At 59.8% G+C, this 20,916-nt stretch overlaps 1 protein-coding gene across 4 annotated transcripts in view; it reads right to left on the bottom strand.

Annotated features, from left to right (window-relative positions):
• Positions 1-20,916, bottom strand: part of ARAP1 (ArfGAP with RhoGAP domain, ankyrin repeat and PH domain 1) — an 86,870-nt gene that overhangs the window by 20,696 nt on the left and 45,258 nt on the right. For all 4 annotated transcript variants that reach the window (XM_061990164.1, XM_061990146.1, XM_061990157.1 and 1 more), the window contains 10 exons: positions 15,533-15,667; positions 12,837-12,972; positions 9,633-9,735; positions 9,353-9,548; positions 7,780-7,825; positions 7,467-7,630; positions 6,237-6,449; positions 2,415-2,520; positions 1,616-1,763; positions 1,261-1,344 (listed from right to left, as the gene is read on the bottom strand). In XM_061990164.1, the coding sequence (XP_061846148.1) occupies positions 1,261-1,344; positions 1,616-1,763; positions 2,415-2,520; positions 6,237-6,449; positions 7,467-7,630; positions 7,780-7,825; positions 9,353-9,548; positions 9,633-9,735; positions 12,837-12,972; positions 15,533-15,667 (1,331 nt within the window). The remainder of the gene's footprint in view (positions 1-1,260; positions 1,345-1,615; positions 1,764-2,414; positions 2,521-6,236; positions 6,450-7,466; positions 7,631-7,779; positions 7,826-9,352; positions 9,549-9,632; positions 9,736-12,836; positions 12,973-15,532; positions 15,668-20,916) is intronic.

Below are 20,916 nucleotides of genomic sequence, written 5' to 3'. Positions count from 1 at the left end.
CCCAGCTCCAAGGACCTGGAGCATCCCACACTGATGGGGCTGGAGCTTCCCAGCTCCATGGGGCTGGAGCATCCCTGGTCCATGGGGCTGGAGCACCCCAGATCCAAGGGCCCAGAGCACCCCAGATCCATGGACACCTCCCCTGCCTGGGGCACCTCCACAAGATGCTGGAACTGATGCTGATGTACCCAAGCAAAGAGGAAGGATCCTTATCCCAGGAAGGTTCCTCATCCCAGAAGATTCCCCATCACAGGAAGGTCCCCTATCTCTAGAAGGTCTCCCATCCCAGGAAGGTTCCTCATCCCAGGAAGGTCTCTCATCCAGGAATTCCCCTATCTCAAGGAGGACTCTCATCCTAGGAAGGTTCCTCATCCCAGGAAGGTCCCTTATCCCAGGAAGGTCTCTCATCCCAGGAAGGTCTCTCATCCCAGGAAGGTCTTCCATTCCCAGGAAGGTCTCTCACCCAGGAAGGTCCCCATCCCAGGAATGTCCCTTATCCCAAGAAAATCTTCCATGCCCAGGAAGGTTCCTCATCCTAGGAAGGTCCCCTATCTCAAGAAGGTCCCTTATCCCAGGAAGTTCTCCCATCCCAGAAGGTCCCCTATCTCAGGAAGGTCCCTCATCCCAGAAAGGTCCCTCATCTCATGAAGGTCTTCCATCACAGGAAGGTTCCTCATCCCAGGAAGGTCTCCTATCTCAAGAAGGTCTCTTATCCCAGAAGGTCCCTCATCCCAGGAAGGTTCCTCAACCCGGGAAGGTTCCTCAACCCAGAAGGTCCCCATTCCCAGGAAGGTCCCTCATCCCAGGAAGGTCCCCTATCTCAAGAAGGTCTCTCATCCTAGGAAGGTTCCTCATCTCAGGAAGGTCCCCCATCCCAGGAAGGTCTCTCATCCCAGGAAGGTCTCTCATCCCAAGAAGATCTTCCATGCCCAGGAAGGTTCCTCATTCCAGGAAGGTCTCCCATCCCAGGAAGGTCTCTCATCCCAGAAGGTCCCTAGTCTCAGGAAGGTCCCTCATCCCAGGAAGGTCCCTCATCTCATGAAAGTCTTCCATCACAGGAAGGTTCCTCATCCCAGGAAGGTTCCTCAACCCAGAAGGTCCCCATTGCCAGGAAGGTCTCCCATCCTAGGAAGGTCCCTTATCCCAGGAAGGTCCCTTATCCCAGGAAGGTTCCTCATCCCAGGAAGGTCCCCTATCTCAAGAAGGTCTCATCCCAGGAAGGTCCCTCATCCCAGGAAGCTCCCCATTGCCAGGACCCACCTGAGTCCCACTAGACGCTGCCTCCCGCATCTTCATGATGGCCATGATCTCATCCTGCTGTTTCTTCATCTCCTGGTCATTGACCTGCCGAGGAAGAGGAGCACAGGAGCCCTCACACATGCCCACACCACCCTTAACATCCACTGCAGGTCACCAGGAGAACCCACTCCCCTGGCACGAGGTGGGCACGGAGGGGTTCTCCAAGGTCTGCAGGGACACAGCCCACCCTCCCATCTCCAAAACAAGACATCTACAGGGCACAGCAGCCCCAGCTTCATCCTCCTCATCCTCCTCCCACCTCCCCAGCCCCTGGAAACCTCTCCCTCAGAGGTGTGAGGCTGCAGGAGACACCTACATTAAAGACCTCCACGTAGTGGCTGATGAGGTCCTCCACCACCCGGCCAGCCTTGTAGTCCTTCCCATCTGTCTGGAAGAGTGTGGGCCCAAAGACAATGGCCAAGTTGTGTGTGTTCATCTGGTTCTCCCCAGAGAAGAGCTGCACCCTGTGAGGAACCCCAAGAAACCCCACACACACACACACACACCCCCCATCAGGATGTGATGCTCAGGTTTTGGCCATAGCTTGACCCTAAACCTTGCTTCCCCTGCTTGGGATGAGGGTTCTCTGCTCCACAACCTCTCCATGAGGCTGGAAGCACAGGATCTCAAAGGGCTGGAAGGGACCTGCAAAGCTCATCCAGTGCAACCCCCTGCCAGAGCAGCAGCACCTAGAGCAGGGCACACAGGGACTCATCCAGCTGGGGTTGGGATGGCTGCAGAGAAGGAGCCTCCACAGCCCATCTGGGCAGCCCCTGCCAGTGCTCCCTCACCTCAGCAGGGAAGGAGTTTGTCCTTGTGTTGCTTTGGAACCTCTTCTGTCCCATCTTGTTGCCCCTTGTCCTGTCACTGGCCATCCCTGAGCACAGCCTGGCTCCAGCCTCCTCACACCCACCTTGATGTGTTTGTAGCACGACTGAGCTCACCCCAGGTCTCTCCAAGCTGCAGAGCCCCAGCTCCCTCAGCCTCCCATCACAAGGCAGACCACAAGACGCTCCACTTTGTGCTTTCATCACAAGATGCTCCACTCCCTCCATCACCTTGGTGGCCCCAATGACCCAGAGGGGCTTTGTGGGGGCTTTGGGGCTGTGCCATACCTGAAGAGGTGGTTGATGAGAGCCTTGAGCGTTGCCCTGTTGACGGTGGGCAGCGTGGCCAGGAGCCGCCGGTACTCGCTGACCTTCGCCTCCTCGTCCTCCAGCGCTGGGAGACAGGCACAGGGCAGGGGATGAGTGTTGGTGGGGTGTGAAAGTGGGATTGAGAATCACCATCCTGTCCTCAGACCCCACCTTGGAACCTCCTGGTACACCACGGGGCTGAAGCAGCCCAGATCCATGGGGCTGGAGCTTCCCTGGTCCAATGGCCCAGAGCATCCCAGATCCATGGGGCTGGAGCATCCCTGGTCCAAGGACCCAGAGCAGCCCAGATCCATGGGGCTGGAGCTTCCCTGGTCCAAGGGTCCAGAGCATCCCACATCCATGGGACTGGAGCTTCCCTGGTCCAAGGGCCAAGAGCATCCCAGATCCATGGGGCTGGAGCTTCTCAGATCTATGGGGCTGGAGCAGCCCACATCCATGGGGCTGGACCTTCCCAAATCCAAGTGCCCAGAGCATCCCATATCCATGGGGCTGGAGCTTCGAGCTCCAAGTGCCCAGAACAACCCACAACCATGGGGCTGGACCTTCCCAAATCCATGGGACTGGAGCTTCTCTGGGCCACAGCCCAGAGCATCCCACATCCATGGGGCTGGAACTTCCCTGGTCCAAGGACCCAGAGCATCCCAGATCCATGGGGCTGGAGCTTCCCTGGTCCAAGGACCCAGAGCAACCCACATCCATGGGGCTGGAGCTTCCCTGGTCCAAGGACCCAGAGCATCCCACATCCATGGGGCTGGAGCTTCCATGGTCCAAGAGCCCAGAGCATCCCACACTGATGGGGCTGGAGCTTCCCAGATCCATGGGGCTGGAGTTTCCCTGGTCCAGGGCCAAGAGCATCCCAGATCCATGGGGCTGGAGCTTCACAGATCCATGGGGCTGGAGCTTCACAGATCCATGGGGCTGGAGCATCCCACATCCATGGGGTTGGACCTTCCCAAATCCATGGGGCTGGAGCTTTCCAGATCCAAGTGCCCAGAGCATCCCACATCCATGGGGTTGGACCTTCCCAAATCCATGGGCCCAGAGCATCCCAGATCCATGGGGCTGGAGCTTCCCTGGTCCGAGGGACAAGAGCATCCCACACTGATGGGGCTGGAGCTTCCCAGATCCATGGGGCTGGAGCTTCCCTGGTTCAAGGGCCAAGAGCATCCCAGATCCATGGGGCTGGAGCTTCCCTGGTCCAAGGGACCAGAGCAATCCACATCCATGGGGCTGAAGCTTCACAGATCCATGGGGCTGGAGCTTCCCTGGTCCAAGGGCCCAGAGCAATCCACATCCATGGGGCTGGAGCTTCACAGATCCATGGGGCTGGAGCTTCACAGATCCAAGGGCCCAGAGCAACCCACATCCATGGGGCTGGAGCTTCACAGATCCATGGGGCTCGAGCATCCCACATCTATGGGGCTGGAGCATCCCAGCTCCAAGTGCCCAGAGCAACCCACATCCATGGGGCTGGAGCTTCCCAGATTCATTGGAGTGGAGCTTCCCAGATCTATGGGGTCAGAGCATCCCAGATCCATGGGGCTGGAGCTTCACAGATCTATGGGACTGGAGCTTCACAGATCCAAGTGCCCAGAGCAACCCACATCCATGGGGCTGGAGCATCCCAGCTCCAAGGGCCCAGACCATCCCAGATCCATGGGGCTGGAGCTTCACAGATCTATGGGACTGGAGCTTCACAGATCCAAGGGCCCAGAGCAACCCACATCCATGGGGCTGGAGCATCCCAGCTCCAAGGGCCCAGACCATCCCAGATCCATGGGGCTGGAGCTTCCGAAATCCATGGGGCTGGACCTTCTCAGATCTATGGGGCCAGAGTTTCCCAGCTCCAAGGGCCCAGACCATCCCAGATCCATGGGGCTGGAGCTTCCCAAATCCATGGGGCTGAATCTTCTAAGATCCATGAGGCCAGATCCAAGTGTCCAGACTTCCCAGCTCCAAGGAGCTGAAGCATCTGAGGGCCAGAGCATCCCAGATCTCTGGGGCTCGAGTATCCCACCTCCATGGGGCTGGAGCACATCAGGGCTGGAGTATCCTGGGGCCAGCACAACCTAGCTCTGTGGGACTGCAGCATCCCAGGGCTGGAGCATCCCAGGGCCAGCACATCCCAGCTCTCAGGGCCTGGAGCATCCCAGGGCCAGCACATCCCAGCTCTCAGGGACTGGAGCATCCCAGGGCTGGAGCATCCCAGGGGAGCACATCCCAGCTCTGAGGGTCTGGATCATCCCAGGGCCAGCACATTCCAGCTCTGAGGGACTGGAGCATCCCAGGGCTGGAGCATCCCAGGGCCAGCACATCCCATCTCTGAGGGCCTGAAGCATCCCAGGGGAGCACATCCCAGCTCTGAGGGACTGGAGCATCCCAGGGGAGCACATCCCAGCTCTGAGGGACTGGAGCATCCCAGGGGAGCACATCCCAGCTCTGAGGGACTGGAGCATCCCATGGCTGGAGCATCCCAGGGCCAGCACATCCCAGCTCTGAGGGACTGGAGCATCCCAGGGCCAGCACATCCCAGTTCAGAGGAACTGGAGCATCCCAGGGCTGGAACATCCCAGCTCTGAGGGCCTGGAGCATCCCAGGGCAGCACATCCCAGCTGAGGGACTGGAGCATCCCATGGCTGGAGCATCCCAGGGCCAGCACATCCCAGCTCTGAGGGACTGGAGCATCCCAGGGCTGGAGCACATCCCAGCTCTGAGGGACTGGAGCATCCCAGGGCTGGAGCATCCCAGGGCCAGCACATCCCAGCTCTGAGGGCCTGGAGCATCCCAGGGGAGCACATCCCAGCTCTCAGGGACTGGAGCATCCCAGGGCTGGAGCATCCCAGGGGAGCACATCCCAGCTCTGAGGGTCTGGATCATCCCAGGGCCAGCACATTCCAGCTCTGAGGGACTGGAGCATCCCAGGGCCAGCACATTCCAGCTCTGAGGGACTGGAGCATCCCAGCTCTGTGGGAATGGAGCATCCCAGGGCTGGAGCATCCCAGGGCCAGCACATCCCATCTCTGAGGGCCTGGAGCATCCCAGGGGAGCACATCCCAGCTCTGAGGGCCTGGAGCATCCCAGGGGAGCACATCCCAGCTCTGAGGGCCTGGAGCATCCCAGGGCCAGCACATCCCATCTCTGAGGGCCTGGAGCATCCCAGGGGAGCACATCCCAGCTCTGAGGGCCTGGAGCATCCCAGGGGAGCACATCCCAGCTCTCAGGGACTGGAGCATCCCAGGGCTGGAGCATCCCAGGGGAGCACATCCCAGCTCTGGAGGAATGAAGCATCCCAGGGGAGCACACCCCAGCTCTGAGGGACTGGAGCATCCCAGGGGAGCACACCCCAGCTCTGAGGGCCTGGAGCATCCCAGGGGAGCACATCCCAGCTCTGAGGGACTGGAGCATCCCAGGGCTGGAGCATCCCAGCTCTCAGGGACTGGAGCATCCCAGGGGAGCACATCCCAGCTCCTCAGTGCCCTGGCTCTTGGCTGTTGTGACACTGGCTACGTCCATCCCATGTGTTCAGGGGCTGGATCCAGAAGCAAAGGGCAGAGGGGAGTTGTGGGGCAAAGGGGTGGTGGGTACCTATCTCTCTGCCCTCTCTCAGCCCCAGCCATTCCCCAGGCATACCCAGGCTCAACATGGGCTCACTCAACCCCCCATCCACCCCTCCAGCCCCCCACACCACACACAGAGCCGGGTGCCACAGCACAGCCTTGGGGAGACCCCCCTTCCTCTCCATGCCACCCCAAACCCCTTTAGCAACCCCCCAGGGCTCACCTGTGACCTGCAGCCAGTCCTGCCCCCACTTGGCAGTGAAGAGCCCATCACCCAGGTCACGGAAGAAGCGTTTGAGGGTGTTGGCAACGTCGTCCACGTGGTGCTGCCCCTCCTTGAGGTGCACGCTGCGGGCGTCCCGGCGCAGCAGCTCCAGCAGCCTCGTGGTCTTGGAGTTCTGCCCACTCTTGCGGTAGATGCCCTCAGATGTCAGCCCTGGGGAAGGGATGGAGGGGAGAGGAGACCCTTCTGAAGCTGCATGGGGGGTATGGAGGCCTCTGAAGCCCTCAACTGCACACTCTGCTGATGAATAGGTTGGGAGCCCAGCCCTGAGCTCCCCCTGCCACAGCCAGCACTGAGCCACAGCCCTCAGCACCTCACCCCAGGGCTTTGGGATCCCCCCAGGGCTGGGCACTGCCCCAGCTCCCTGGGCAGCCTGGCACAGGGGCTGACACCCCTCTCAGGGAAACAGTTCTGCCTCAGCTCCAGCCTCAACCTCCCCTGGGGCAGCTCCAGGCTGGTTCTGCTCATCCTGTCACTTGTTACTTGGGAGAAGAGACCTTGAGCCACAGGCTGCTGTGAGGGAGTGTCAGAGAGTGCTGCTGTGTCCCCTCAGGCTCCTCTTCTCCAGCCTCAACACCCCCATTCCCTCAGCCCCTCCCCAGCCCCTTGTGCTCCAGCCCCTTCCCCAGCTCTGCTGCTGCCTCTGTGTGTCTTGCACTGAGGGGCCCAGCACTGAGCACAGGCTTTGAAGTGAGGCCTCCCCAGCACTGAGCACAGGGCATCATCAATCCCTTCACCCTGCTGCCACCCCAGAGCTGAGCCCAGCCAGGCTGCCCTTTGCTTCTTGCCCCCCTGGGCACGCTGCTGCCTCCTGCTCAGCCCCTGGCACCAACCCCCCCAGGCCCTTTCCCTGCAGCAGTTCCCAGCCCCTCTGCCCCAGCCTGGAGCTGCCTGGCCTTGGGGTGGCCCAAGGGCAGGATTTGGCCCTTGCCCTTGTTCAGCCTCATGCCATTGCCCTGTGCCCATGGCTCCAGCCTGCCCAGGGCCCTCTGCAGCCCCTTCATCCCCAGGCACTATCCTACAAGCTGCAACCAAAGCAGAGCCCTCCCATGAAGCTGGAGAGGGCACCACATGCCATGAGCACGTCAGGTCTCAGCCCACAGTCTCACACCAAGGGAACTGACCCAGCCATCGTGCCCCAGTTGCCCCCAGTTGCCCCCCAGCTCCTACCACACTGGGTGATGTAGTCGATGCAGCGATCCACCAGCAGTGGCACGTCAGCCTCGGTCAGCTGCTGCTCTGACAGGGTGTCCCCAGAGCTGCTGGCAGCTTTTTGGATGGCCTGGACCCAACCTAGGAAATCCAACCTCCTCTCCCCTTGGATGTACAGAGTCCTGTGGGCACAGATGGCCTCAGCATCAGGAGGGGGGTGAGTTATCCCTTCAGACCACCCCCAAGGTGCTGGGGATGGACCCTCAGGGTATGGAGGGGTGGTTTGCTGGAGGGTCTGACCCACTCCCTCCCCCAGTCCCTCTGGGCTTACCTTCGCCTCTCCACCAGCACCAGCACCTCAGGGTCTCCCTGGATGGCTGGAAGAGAAGGGAGAGAGTTCATCACCCCCCTGAACATGTCCCACACACCGTGGGGAGCTGTGCCAATGGATCCAAACCATAGGGAAAGGGGCTGGAGCTGCCCCAGGGGAGGCTGAGGCTGGAGCTGAGGCAGAACTGTGTCCCTGAGAGGGGTGTCAGCCCCTGTGCCAGGCTGCCCAGGGAGCTGGGGCAGTGCCCAGCCCTGGAGGGATCCCAAAGCCCTGGGCTGAGGTGCTGAGGGCTGTGGCTCAGTGCTGGCTGTGGCAGGGGGAGCTCAGGGCTGGGCTCCAGCAGCTCCAGGGGCTTCTCCAACCCAAAGGATTCTCTGCTCCTACAGCTCTGGCAAAGGCTGAACTGTGGGGACACACACAGCACTGACAGAAACATCTGGGGGGCTGTTTTCCTTCCTCTCCTTTCCCAAAGCACCTCACACAAGTGGCAGCATCATGGACAACCAGCTCTGTCCTTGCTGGAGGAGCTCAGCTGGCTCAGCACTTGCACCCCCTGTCCCTTCAGCCTGGCCTCTCAAGGGCAGAAGGGACTTGGCAACACCTTTGCTGGCCACACAGTCTTTGTGCTGAGGCTGCAGGTGGATCCTGAGGAATGGGGATGGCAGCAGAGTCATGTTGGGCTCCAGCAGCTTTCCCAACCCAAAGGACTCTGATTCCATCCTTGGAACCTCCTGGGACACCCCCACAGCCCCCAGTCAGAGCCCAATCACACACACAGGTCCTTCATCTCATGAGCCCCTCAGCAGCATTGTGCCCACTGCCTGCAGCTGGTGGCCTCTGCTTGGCTCAGGGCAGGGGTGGGATGCAGGGGGTGAGGGATGGGCACATCCCCAGCACAGGGGGCTCAGGGGTGGGATGCAGGGGGTGAGGGATGGGCACATCCCCAGCACAGGGGGCTGAGGGGTGGGATGCAGGGGGTGAGGGATGGGCACATCCCCAGCACAGGGGGCTCAGGGGTGGGATGCAGGGGGTGAGGGATGGGCACATCCCCAGCACAGGGGGCTCAGGGGTGGGATGCAGGGGGTGAGGGATGGGCACATCCCCAGCACAGGGGGCTCAGGGGTGGGATGCAGGGGGTGAGGGATGGGCACATCCCCAGCACAGGGGGCTCAGGGGTGGGATGCAGGGGGTGAGGGATGGGCACATCCCCAGCACAGGGGGCTCAGGGGTGGGATGCAGGGGGTGAGGGATGGGCACATCCCCAGCACAGGGGGCTCAGGGGTGGGATGCAGGGGGTGAGGGATGGTCACATCCCCAGCACAGGGGGCTCAGGGGTGGGATGCAGGGGGTGAGGGATGGGCACATCCCCAGCACAGGGGGCTCAGGGGTGGGATGCAGGGGGTGAGGGATGGGCACATCCCCAACACAGGGGGCTGTGCAACACCCACCAAGCCTCCCCATTCCAAACCTGGGAGGATTGGAGGGGCCAGGATTTGGAAGAAGGCTGAGATTTAGGGGGCTAGGATTTAGGAGGACACCCCTCCCTCCCCAATATCCCCAGGGGGGTACCCACAGAGCTCCTGGAGCTTGCGAAGCTGGAGAGGCTCCTGCCTCTGCCCATCCTGGCTGCAGAGATGCAGCTCAGAGCCAGCCAGAGCAAACCAACCCTCCCTGGGCTGCTCCAGGTTGAGGCCTCCCTTGTAGTCCAAACGGCCCACACGCTCAAAATCCAAGCTCAGGAGCTCCTCAGCATTGGGATGGATGAAAGCCTGAGGAAGGGAGAGTGGGAGATGGCATCAGGAGCTTGCTTGAGGGTCCCTTTGGTGGGTGGCACCAGCCCAGCACCAGCTCACCTTGGCCAGGGACTTGAGCCACTGGCGAGCAGCAGCAGCACTCTCCAGCCCGAAGAGGTAGAGCCTCTCTGACTCGATGTAGATCTCAAAGGTGCTCTCAAAGCTGTGGGAGGGAGGGGAAAGGGGAGGAGGGTGAAGGTTGAGGGGGGTTGTGTGGGTTAGGAAACACCCCCAAGCTTGGCAGCAGGGGGTTTGGGGTTGGTCGGTGCGCTGCAGGGAGATGGGAGAAGAGGGGATGCAAAGGGGTTGGTAAGGGGTTAAAAAGGGGTGCAAAGGGGTTGGAGAGGGGTTCCAGAGGGGGTAACAAAGGGGTTACACAGGGGCTGCAGAGAGGTTGCAAAGGGGCTACACAGGGGTTACAAAGGGGCTGCATAAAGGTTGCAAAGGGGTTAGAGAGGGGTAACAAAGGGGCTGCAAAGGGGCTGCAGAGAGGTTGCAAAGGGGCTGCAGAGGGGTTGGAAAGGGGATAACAAAGGGGTTACAAAGGGGCTGCAAAGGGGTTGGAAAGGGGGTAACAAAGAGGTTAAAATGGGCTCCAGAGAGGCTGCAAGGGGGTTGGAAAGGGGGTAACAAAGGGGTTACAAAGGGGCTACACAGAAGCTGCAGGGAGGTTACAAAGGGGGTGCAAAGGGGTTACTAAGGGGTTAAAAAGGGGTGCAAAGGTGTTGGAGAGGGGTTCCAAAGGGGGTTCCAAAGGGGTTGGAAAGGGGGTAACAAAGGGGTTACAAAGGGGCTACACATGGGCTGCAGAGAGGTTACAAAGGGGCTGCAGAGAGGTTGCAAAGGGGTTGGAAAGGAGGTAACAAAGGGGTTACAAAGGGGCTGCAAAGGGGTTGGAGAGGGGTTCCAATGGGGTTAAAAGGGGCTGTAAAGAGGCTGCAGAGAGGCTGCAAGGGGGTTGCAAAGGGGGTAACAAAGGGGTTACAAAGGGGCTACACAGGAGCTGCAGGGAGGTTGCAAAGGGGCTGCAAAGAGGTTACAAAGGGGCTGCATAAAGGTTGCAAAGGGGTTGCAAAGGGGCTGCAGAGAGGTTGCAAAGGGGTTAGAAAGGGGGTAACAAAGGGGTTACAAAGGGGCTACACAGGAGCTGCAGGGAGGTTACAAAGTGGCTGCAAAGGGGTTACTAAGGGGTTAAAAAGGGGTGCAAAGGGGTTGGAGAGGGGTTCCAATGGGGTTAAAAGGGGCTGTAAAGGGGTTAGAGAGGGGTTCCAAATGGGGTAACAAAGGGGTTATAAAGGGGCTACACAGGGGCTGCAGAGAGGTTGCAAAGGGGCTGCATAAAGGTTGCAAAGGGGTTAAAAGGGGCTGCAGAGAGGATGCAAAGAGGTTGGAAAGGGGGTAACAAAGGGGCTGCAAAGGGATTGGAGAGAGGTTCCAAAGGGGTTAAAATGGGCTGCAAAGGGGCTGCAGAGAGGCTGCAAGGGGGTTGGAAAGGGGGTAACAAAGGGGTTACAAAGGGGCTACACAGGAGCTGCAGGGAGGTTACAAAGGGGCTGCAAAGGGGTTACTGAGGGGTTAAAAAGGGGTGCAAAGGGGTTAGAGAGGGGTTCCAAAGGGGGTAACAAAGGGGTTACAAAGGGGCTGCAAAGGGGCTGCAGAGAGGTTACAAAGGGGCTGCAGAAAGGTTGCAAAGGGGTTAAAAAGGGGCTGCAGAAAGGTTGCAAAGAGGTTGGAAAGGAGTTACAAAGAGGTTAAAAGGGGCTGTAAAGGGGTTGGAGAGGGGTTCCAAATGGAGTAACAAAGGGGTTACAAAGGGGCTACACAGGGGCTGCAGAGAGGTTGCAAAGGGGCTGCAAAGGGGCTGCCTAAAGATTGCAAAGGGGTTAAAAGTGGCTGCAGAGAGGTTGCAAAGAGGCTGCAGAGAGGTTACAAAGGGGTTGGAAAGGAGGTAACAAAGGGGTTACAAAGGGGCTGCAAAGGGATTACAAAGGGGCTGCAGAGAGGTTGCAAAGGGGTTGGAAAGAGGGTAACAAAGGGGTTAAAAGGGGCTGCAAAGGGGCTGCAGAGAGGGTGCAAAGGGGTTAGAAAGGGGGTAACAAAGGGGTTAAAAGGGGCTGCAAAGGGGTTGGAGAGAGGCTGCAAGGGGGTTGGAAAGGGGGTAACAGGGTTACAAAGGGGCTACACAGGAGCTGCAGAGAGGTTACAAAGGGGCTGCACAGGGGTTACAAAGGGGCTGTATAAAGGTTACAAAGGGGCTGCAAAGGGGCTGCAGAGAGGTTGCAAAGGGGCTGCAAAGGGGTTACAAAGGGGTTGGAAGGGGCTAACAAAGGGGTTACAAAGGGGCTGCAAAGGGGCTGCAGAAAGGTTGCAAAGGGGCTGTAGAGAGGTTACAAAGGGGGTAACAAAGGGGTTACAAAGGGGCTACACAGGGGCTGCAGAGAGGTTACAAAGGGGCTACAAAGGGGTTACAAAGGGGCTCCATAAAGGTTGCAAAGGGGGTAAAAGTGGCTGCAGAGAGGTTGCAAAGGGGTTGGAAAGGGGGTAACAAAGGGGTTACAAAGGGGCTGCAGAGAGGTTGCAAAGGGGTTGGAAAGGGGGTAACAAAGGGGTTACAAAGGGGCTGCAGAGGGTTTGCAGGGGGGTTACAAAGGGCCTGCAAAGAGCTTACAAAGGGGTTACAAAGGGGTTGGACAGGGGTCACAGGGGGCTGCAAATGGGGTACAAAGGAGGCTACAAAGAAGCTGCAAGGGGTTACAAATGGACCTGCAAAGAGGCTGCAAAGGGGTTGCAGAGAGTTTGCAGGGGGGTTACAAAGGGGCTGTAAAGAGCTTACAAAGGGGTTACAAAGGGGTTGGAGAGGGGTCACAGGGGCTGCAAATGGGGTATAAAGGGGGCTGCAAAGGGGCTGCAAAGGGGTTACAAAGGGGTTACAAAGGGGTTCCAGAGGGTTTGCAGGGGGGTTACAAAGGGGCTGCAAAGAGCTTACAAAGGGGTTACAAAGGGGTTGGAGAGGGGTCACAGGGGCTGCAAAGGGGCTACAAAGGGGGCTACAAAGGGGTTACAAAGAGGCTGCAAAGGGGCTCCAGAAGCTTTGCAGGGGGCTCCCAAAGAGCTTAGTGATGCTTTACACCAAGCCCAGCAAAGCCAGCCAGACCATGGCCATTCCCCCCCCAGAGCCCAGCAGCCAGTGCCTGAGCCCGTGGGGCAGCGGGGTGGTGGCTGAGGGGTCTGTGGGGCAGCACAGGGGGCTGTGTGCAGCCTTACCCATGGGCATGGGGTGGGTGGCTCACGAGACACACCATGTCCTGCACACGGATCTCGCCGTTGGGGACGGAGTTGCGGTCGCTGTCGTAGTAGCTGAGGAGCCCGTCGTGCAGCGAGCACCAGCGGCGGCTGAACTCTGCAGGGGCAGCACACAGGCCTGCCCTTCAGCCCCCCAAACCACCCCCTGCACCCCTCTGCTGCCACAGGGGAGCAAGGGCAGCCTGGTAGGGCTCAGCCCTGGGGTGGCAGCAGGGTGCAGGGCTGAGGGGAGCCAGGAGCAGCCTCTGCAGCTCCCTGACAAGAGGGGAGGGCTGGGCTCCAGCAGCTCCAGGGGCTTCCCCAACCCAAAGGGCTCTGTGGCTGTCTCTGTGACCCAGTGTGGTAGGAGCTGGAGCTGGGGGGCAACTGGGGCACGATGGCTGGGTCAGTTCCCTTGGTGTGAGGCTGTGGGCTGAGACCTGACGTGCTCATGGCATGTGGTGCCCTCTCCAGCTTCGTGGGAGGGCTCTGCTTTGGTTGCAGCTTGTAGGATAGTGCCTGGGGATGAAGGGGCTGCAGAGGGCTCTGGGCAGGCTGGAGCCATGGGCACAGGGCAATGGCATGAGGCTGAACAAGGGCAAGGGCCAAATCCTGCCCTTGGGCCACCCCAAGGCCAGGCAGCTCCAGGCTGGGGCAGAGGGGCTGGGAACTGCTGCAGGGAAAGGGCCTGGGGGGGTTGGTGCCAGGGGCTGAGCAGGAGGCAGCAGCGTGCCCAGGGGGGCAAGAAGCAAAGGGCAGATCCAGCCCTGGGGTGGCAGCAGGGTGCAGGGCTGAGGGGAGCCAGGAGCAGCCTCTGCAGCTCCCTGACAGGAGCTCAGGGCTGGGCTTCAGCAGCTCCAGGGGCTTCCCCAACCCAAAGGGCTCTGTGGCTGTCTCTGTGACCCAGTGTGGTAGGAGCTGGAGCTGGGGGGCAACTGGGGCACGATGGCTGGGTCAGTTCCCTTGGTGTGAGGCTGTGGGCTGAGACCTGACGTGCTCATGGCATGTGGTGCCCTCTCCAGCTTCGTGGGAGGGCTCTGCTTTGGTTGCAGCTTGTAGGATAGTGCCTGGGGATGAAGGGGCTGCAGAGGGCTCTGGGCAGGCTGGAGCCATGGGCACAGGGCAATGGCATGAGGCTGGACAAGGGCAAGGGCCAAATCCTGCCCTTGGGCCACCCCAAGGCCAGGCAGCTCCAGGCTGGGGCAGAGGGGCTGGGAACTGCTGCAGGGAAAGGGCCTGGGGGGGTTGGTGCCAGGGGCTGAGCAGGAGGCAGCAGCGTGCCCAGGGGGGCAAGAAGCAAAGGGCAGATCCAGCCCTGGGGTGGCAGCAGGGTGCAGGGCTGAGGGGAGCCAGGAGCAGCCTCTGCAGCTCCCTGCCAGGAGCTCAGGGCTGGGCTCCAGCAGCTCCAGGGGCTTCCCCAACCCAAAGGACTCTGTGAGTGTCTCTGATGGCTCAGGTGGGTGCCACAGGGCTGTGTGTGGTCACTTGAGTGCAGGCAGCCCCTGTGGCACCCCCACAGCCCCCAGTCAGAGCCCAACCACACACACAGCTCCTTCATCTCATGAGCCCCTCAGCAGCATTGTGCCCACTGCCTGCAGCTGGTGGCCTCTGGTTGGCTCAGGGCAGGGGTGGGATGCAGGGGGTGAGGGATGGGCACATCCCCAGCACAGGGGGCTCAGGGGTGGGATGCAGGGGGTGAGGGATGGGCACATCCCCAGCACAGGGGGCTCAGGGGTGGGATGCAGGGGGTGAGGGATGGGCACATCCCCAGCACAAGTGATAGATCAAGAAGAAGCAGCCTCAAGTCACCCCAGGGGAGGTTGAGGTTGGAGGGTCAGTCTCTGCTCCTGAGCTCCAAAACAAGAGGGAAGGGGCTGGAGTTGGAGCAAGAGGGCTGAAGGAGCAAGAGCCTGGAGACAGAGGCTGCAGGGTGAGGCTGGGGAAGGGGCTGGAGCACAAGGGGCTGAGGGAATGGGGGTGTTGAGGCTGGAGAAGAGGAGCCTGAGGGGACACAGCAGCACTCTCTGACACTCCCTCACAGCAGCCTGTGCCTGGGGAGGTTGGTCTCTGCTCCCGAGCTCCAAGTGACAGGACAAGAGGGAAGGGGCTGGAGTTGGCCCAGGGGAGGTTGAGGTTGGAGGGTCAGTCTCTGCTCCTGAGCTCCAAAACAAGAGGGAAGGGGCTGGAGTTGGAGCAAGAGGGCTGAAGGAGCAAGAGCCTGGAGACAGAGGCTGCAGGGTGAGGCTGGGGAAGGGGCTGGAGCACAAGGGGCTGAGGGAATGGGGGTGTTGAGGCTGGAGAAGAGGAGCCTGAGGGGACACAGCAGCACTCTCTGACACTCCCTCACAGCAGCCTGTGGCTCAAGGTCTCTTCTCCCAAGTAACAAGTGACAGGATGAGCAGAACCAGCCTGGAGCTGCCCCAGGGGAGGCTGAGGCTGGAGCTGAGGCAGAACTGTTTCCCTGAGAGGGGTGTCAGCCCCTGTGCCAGGCTGCCCAGGGAGCTGGGGCAGTGCCCAGCCCTGGAGGGATCCCAAAGCCCTGGGGCTGAGCTGCTGAGGCTGTGGCTCAGTGCTGGCTGTGGCAGGGTGAGCTCAGGGCTGGGCTCCAGCAGCTCCAGTTGTTTCCCAACCCAAGTGATTCTGTGTGTGACTGATGCTGCTTCCCAGCCCTCACTCACCTTCCTGGCCCTTGCGCTCGCTGACGGGCTTGGCCATGGAGGGGGTTTTGTAGAGGAAGCCATGGTGGGTGACAGAGGGCAGGGGCACTGAGTAGGGCTTCTCCTCACTGCCCCCCACCTCCAGGCGTGGAGCCTCTGCAAAAAAGGGGGTGACAGTGTCAGGGTGATGGAGAGATCAGCCACAACTACCCCCCTGCACAAGCTGAAGCCCCCAAAAGAGCCCCCCACGTTCCCCCCACAGCCCAGCTGGGGCACGAGGCAGCAGCCCCTACGTGGAGTGAGGCTGATCTGTGGTGAGGGCACTGCCCACATCCCACTGCACTCAGCTTGTGTCCTACACCCTGCATCGTCTCATGTCCCACAGCCCAGCCCACATCCCATCCCATATCCCACATCCCATCCCATAGCCCACATCCCATCCCACAGCCCACATCCCATCCCACATCCCATCCTACAGCCCACATCCCATCCCATAGCCCACATCCCATCCCATAGCCAATCCTACATCCCACAGCCCATCCTACAGCCCACATCCCATCCTACATCCAACATCCCATCCTACAGCCCACATCCCATCCCACATCCCATATCCCATCCCACAGCCCACATACCATCTCATATCCCACATCCCATCCTACAGCCCACATCCCATCCCACATCCCACATCCCATCCCACATCCCATCGACAGGCCACATCCCATCCCACATCCCATATCCCATCCCACAGCCCACATACCATCTCATATCCCACATCCCATCTCATATCCCACATCCCATCCTACAGCCCACATCCCATCCTACATCCCACATCCCATCCCACATCCCATATCCCATCCCACAGCCCACATACCATCTCATATCCCACATACCATCTCATATCCCACATACCATCTCATATCCCACATCCCATCCCACAGCCCACATCCCATCCCACAGCCCACATACCATCTCATATCCCACATCCCATCCTACAGTCCACATCCCATCCTACAGCCCACATCCCATCCCACATCCCATATCCCATCCCACAGCCCACATACCATCTCATATCCCACATCCCATCCTACAGTCCACATCCCATCCTACAGCCCACATCCCATCCCACATCCCACATCCCATCCTACATCCCATCGACAGGCCACATCCCATCCCACATCCCATATCCCATCCCACAGCCCACATACCATCTCATATCCCACATCCCATCCTACAGCCCACATCCCATCCCACATCCCACATCCCATCCCACAGCCCACATACCATCTCATATCCCACATCCCATCCTACAGCCCACATCCCATCCCACATCCCATATCCCATCCCACAGCCCACATACCATCTCATATCCCACATCCCATATCCCATCCCACATCCCATCCTACAGCCCACATCCCATCCCACATCCCATATCCCATCCCACAGCCCACATACCATCTCATATCCCACATCCCATCCTACAGTCCACATCCCATCCTACAGCCCACATCCCATCCCACATCCCACATCCCATCCTACAGCCCACATCCCATCCCACATCCCATATCCCATCCCACAGCCCACATACCATCTCATATCCCACATACCATCCTACAGCCCACATCCCATCCCACATCCCATATCCCATCCCACAGCCCACATACCATCTCATATCCCACATCCCATCCCACAGCCCACATCCCATCCCACATCCCATATCCCATCCCACATCCCACATCCCATCCCACAGCCCACATACCATCTCATATCCCACATCCCATCCCACATCCCATATCCCATCCCACATCCTGAATCTTGTATCCCTCATCCCATATTCTACATCCTGCATCCCACATCCCATATCTCACATCTCACATCCCATATCCTACATCCTACAGCCCACTCTCCATCCCACATCCTGCATCCCACATCACATCCCGCATCACACACCCGTGTCTCACATCCCACATCTAATCCTACATCCCATACCCCACATCCCATCCCACATCCCATCCCACATCCCACATCCCACATCCCACATCCTGCATCCCACCCTACATCCCACACCCCACACCCCAATCCCACATCCCAATCCCACATCCTACAGCCCACATCACATCCCACACCCCAATCCCACATCCCATGCCCCACATTTCACAGCCTGCACCCCACATCCTACATCCCACACCCCCAATCCCACATCCCCATCCCAAACCCCACATCCCAATCCCACACCCCATATCCCACATCCCAATCCCACACCCCACATCCCCCACACCAATCCCACACCCCATATCCCACACCCCAATCTCACACCCCATATCCCAAACCCCAATCCCAATCCCCACATCCCACACCCCAATCCCACACCCCACACCCCACATCCCATTCCCACATCCCACACCCCAATCTCACACCCCATATCCCACACCCCACATCCCAATCCCACTCCCCACATCCCACACCCCAATCCCACACCCCACACCCCAATCCCACACCCCACACCCCACATCCCACACCCCAATCCCACATCCCACACCCCAATCCCACACCCCACACCCCACATCCCACACCCCAATCCCACACCCCATATCCCACACCCCAATCCCACACCCCATATCCCACATCCCAATCCCACTCCCCACATCCCACACCCCAATCCCACACCCCACACCCCAATCCCACACCCCACACCCCACATCCCACACCCCAATCCCACATCCCACACCCCAATCCCACACCCCACACCCCACATCCCACACCCCAATCCCACACCCCATATCCCACACCCCAATCCCACACCCCATATCCCACATCCCAATCCCACACCCCACATCCCACACCCCAATCCCACACCCCATATCCCACACCCCAATCTCACACCCCATATCCCAAACCCCAATCCCACACCCCACATCCCACACCCCAATCCCACATCTCACACCCCACACCCCAATCCCACACCCCACACCCCACACCCCAATCCCACACCCCACACCCCAATCCCACATCTCACACCCCACACCCCAATCCCACACCCCACACCCCACACCCCACACCCCAATCCCACACCCCAATCCCACATCTCACACCCCACACCCCAATCCCACATCTCACACCCCACACCTCAATCCCACACCCCACACCCCAATCCCACACCCCAATCCCACACCTCACACCCCAATCCCACACCTCACACCCCAATCCCACACCCCAATCCCACACCCCACACCCCAATCCCACATCTCACACCCCACACCCCAATCCCACATCTCACACCCCACACCTCAATCCCACATCCCACATCCCAATCCCACACCCCACACCCCACACCTCAATCCCACACCCCACACCCCAATCCTACATCTCACACCCCAATCCCACACCCCACACCCCAATCCCACACACCACACCCCACTCTCCACATCCCACACCCCACTCTCCACATCCCACACCCCACTCTCCACATCCCAAGCCCACACCCCACATCCCCATCCCAGATCCCATTCCCACACCCCACACTCCACACCCCACATCTCAATCCCACATCCCACACCCCACACCCCAATCCCACACCCCACATCCCCACCCCACATCCCACACCCCACATCTCAATCCCACATCCCACACCCCACATCCCAATCCCAATGCCACACCCCAATCCCACACCCCACACTCCACACCCCAATCCCACATACCACACCCCATATCCTACACCCCACCTCCCATATCTTAATCCCACACCCCACATCCCACACCCCAATCCCACTCCCTAATCACACACCCCACATCCTACATCCCAATCCCACACCCCACATCCCACACCCCAATCCCACACCCCACATCCCAATCCCACACCCCACACCCCAATCCCACACCCCACATCCCACACCCCAATCCCACATCCCACACCCCACACCCCAATCCCACACCCCACATCCCACACCTCAATCCCACACCCCACACCCCAATCCCACACCCCACATCCCACACCTCAATCCCACACCCCACACCCCACACCCCAATCCCACACCCCACACCCCACACCCCAATCCCACATCCCAATCCCACACCCCACACCCCAATCCCACACCCCACACCCCACATCCCACATCCCACACCCCACACCCCAATCCCACACCCCACATCCCCACCCCACATCCCACACCCCACATCTCAATCCCACATCCCACATCCCAATCCCAATGCCACACCCCAATCCCACACCCCACACTCCACACCCCAATCCCACATACCACACCCCATATCCTACACCCCACCTCCCATATCTTAATCCCACACCCCACATCCCACACCCCAATCCCACTCCCTAATCACACACCCCACATCCTACATCCCAATCCCACACCCCACATCCCACACCTCAATCCCACACCCCACACCCCAATCCCACACCCCACACCCCAATCCCACACCCCACACCCCAATCCCACACCCCACATCCCACACCTCAATCCCACACCCCACACCCCAATCCCACTCCCCACATCCCACACCCCAATCCCACTCCCCACATCCCACACCCCAATCCCACACCCCACACCCCACATCTCAATCCCACATCCCACACCCCACACCCCAATCCCACACCCCACATCTCAATCCCACACCCCACACCCCAATCCCACACCCCAATCCCACACCCCACATCCCACACCTCAATCCCACACCCCACACCCCAATCCCACACCCCAATCCCCCATCCCACTTCCCAATCCCACACCCCACATCCCACACCCCAATCCCACACCCCAATCCCATACACCACATTCTACACCCCAAATCCCACATCTCACACCCCAATCCCACACCCCACACCAGGGTTTTGGCCACCAAGGGAGAGATTTGGCCACCAAGGGAGGGATTTGGCCACCAAGGGAGGGATTTGGCCACCGAGGGAGGGATTTGGCATCGAGGGAGGGTTTTGGCCACTGAGGATGGGATTTGGCCACCCAGGGGGGGATTTGACATCGAGGGTGGGATTTGGCCACTGAGGGGGGGGATTTGGCCACCGAGGACTTAGCCCTTAGAGAGTGGTTTAAACCCTTAGGGGCTGGTTTAAGCCCTTAGGGGCTGGTTTAAACCCTTAGGGGTGGTTTAAATGCTTGGGGTGGTTTAAGCCCTCCTGGGCGTGGTTTAAACACACGGGGGATGGCTTAAAAACTAAAGGGATTGTTTAAGCCCTTAAAGGGTGTTTTAAACCCTCAGGGGCGGGGGGGGGGGGCGGTTTAAGCCCTCAGGGAGCCGGTTTAAGGTCTTAGGGGATGGTTTAAACCCTTAGGGGGTGGTTTAAGCCCTCCTGGGCGTGGTTTAAACCCTCGGGGGGCTGCTTTAAGCCCTTGGGGGGATTGTTTAAACCACTAGGGGATGGTTTAAACCCTTAGGGG

This window comes from Colius striatus, chromosome 1 (genome assembly GCF_028858725.1).
Source record: "Colius striatus isolate bColStr4 chromosome 1, bColStr4.1.hap1, whole genome shotgun sequence".
Taxonomy (NCBI): domain Eukaryota; kingdom Metazoa; phylum Chordata; class Aves; order Coliiformes; family Coliidae; genus Colius; species Colius striatus.
The sequence above is the reverse complement of the archived record's forward strand: the minus strand, read 5'-3'. Positions and strand labels throughout refer to the sequence as shown.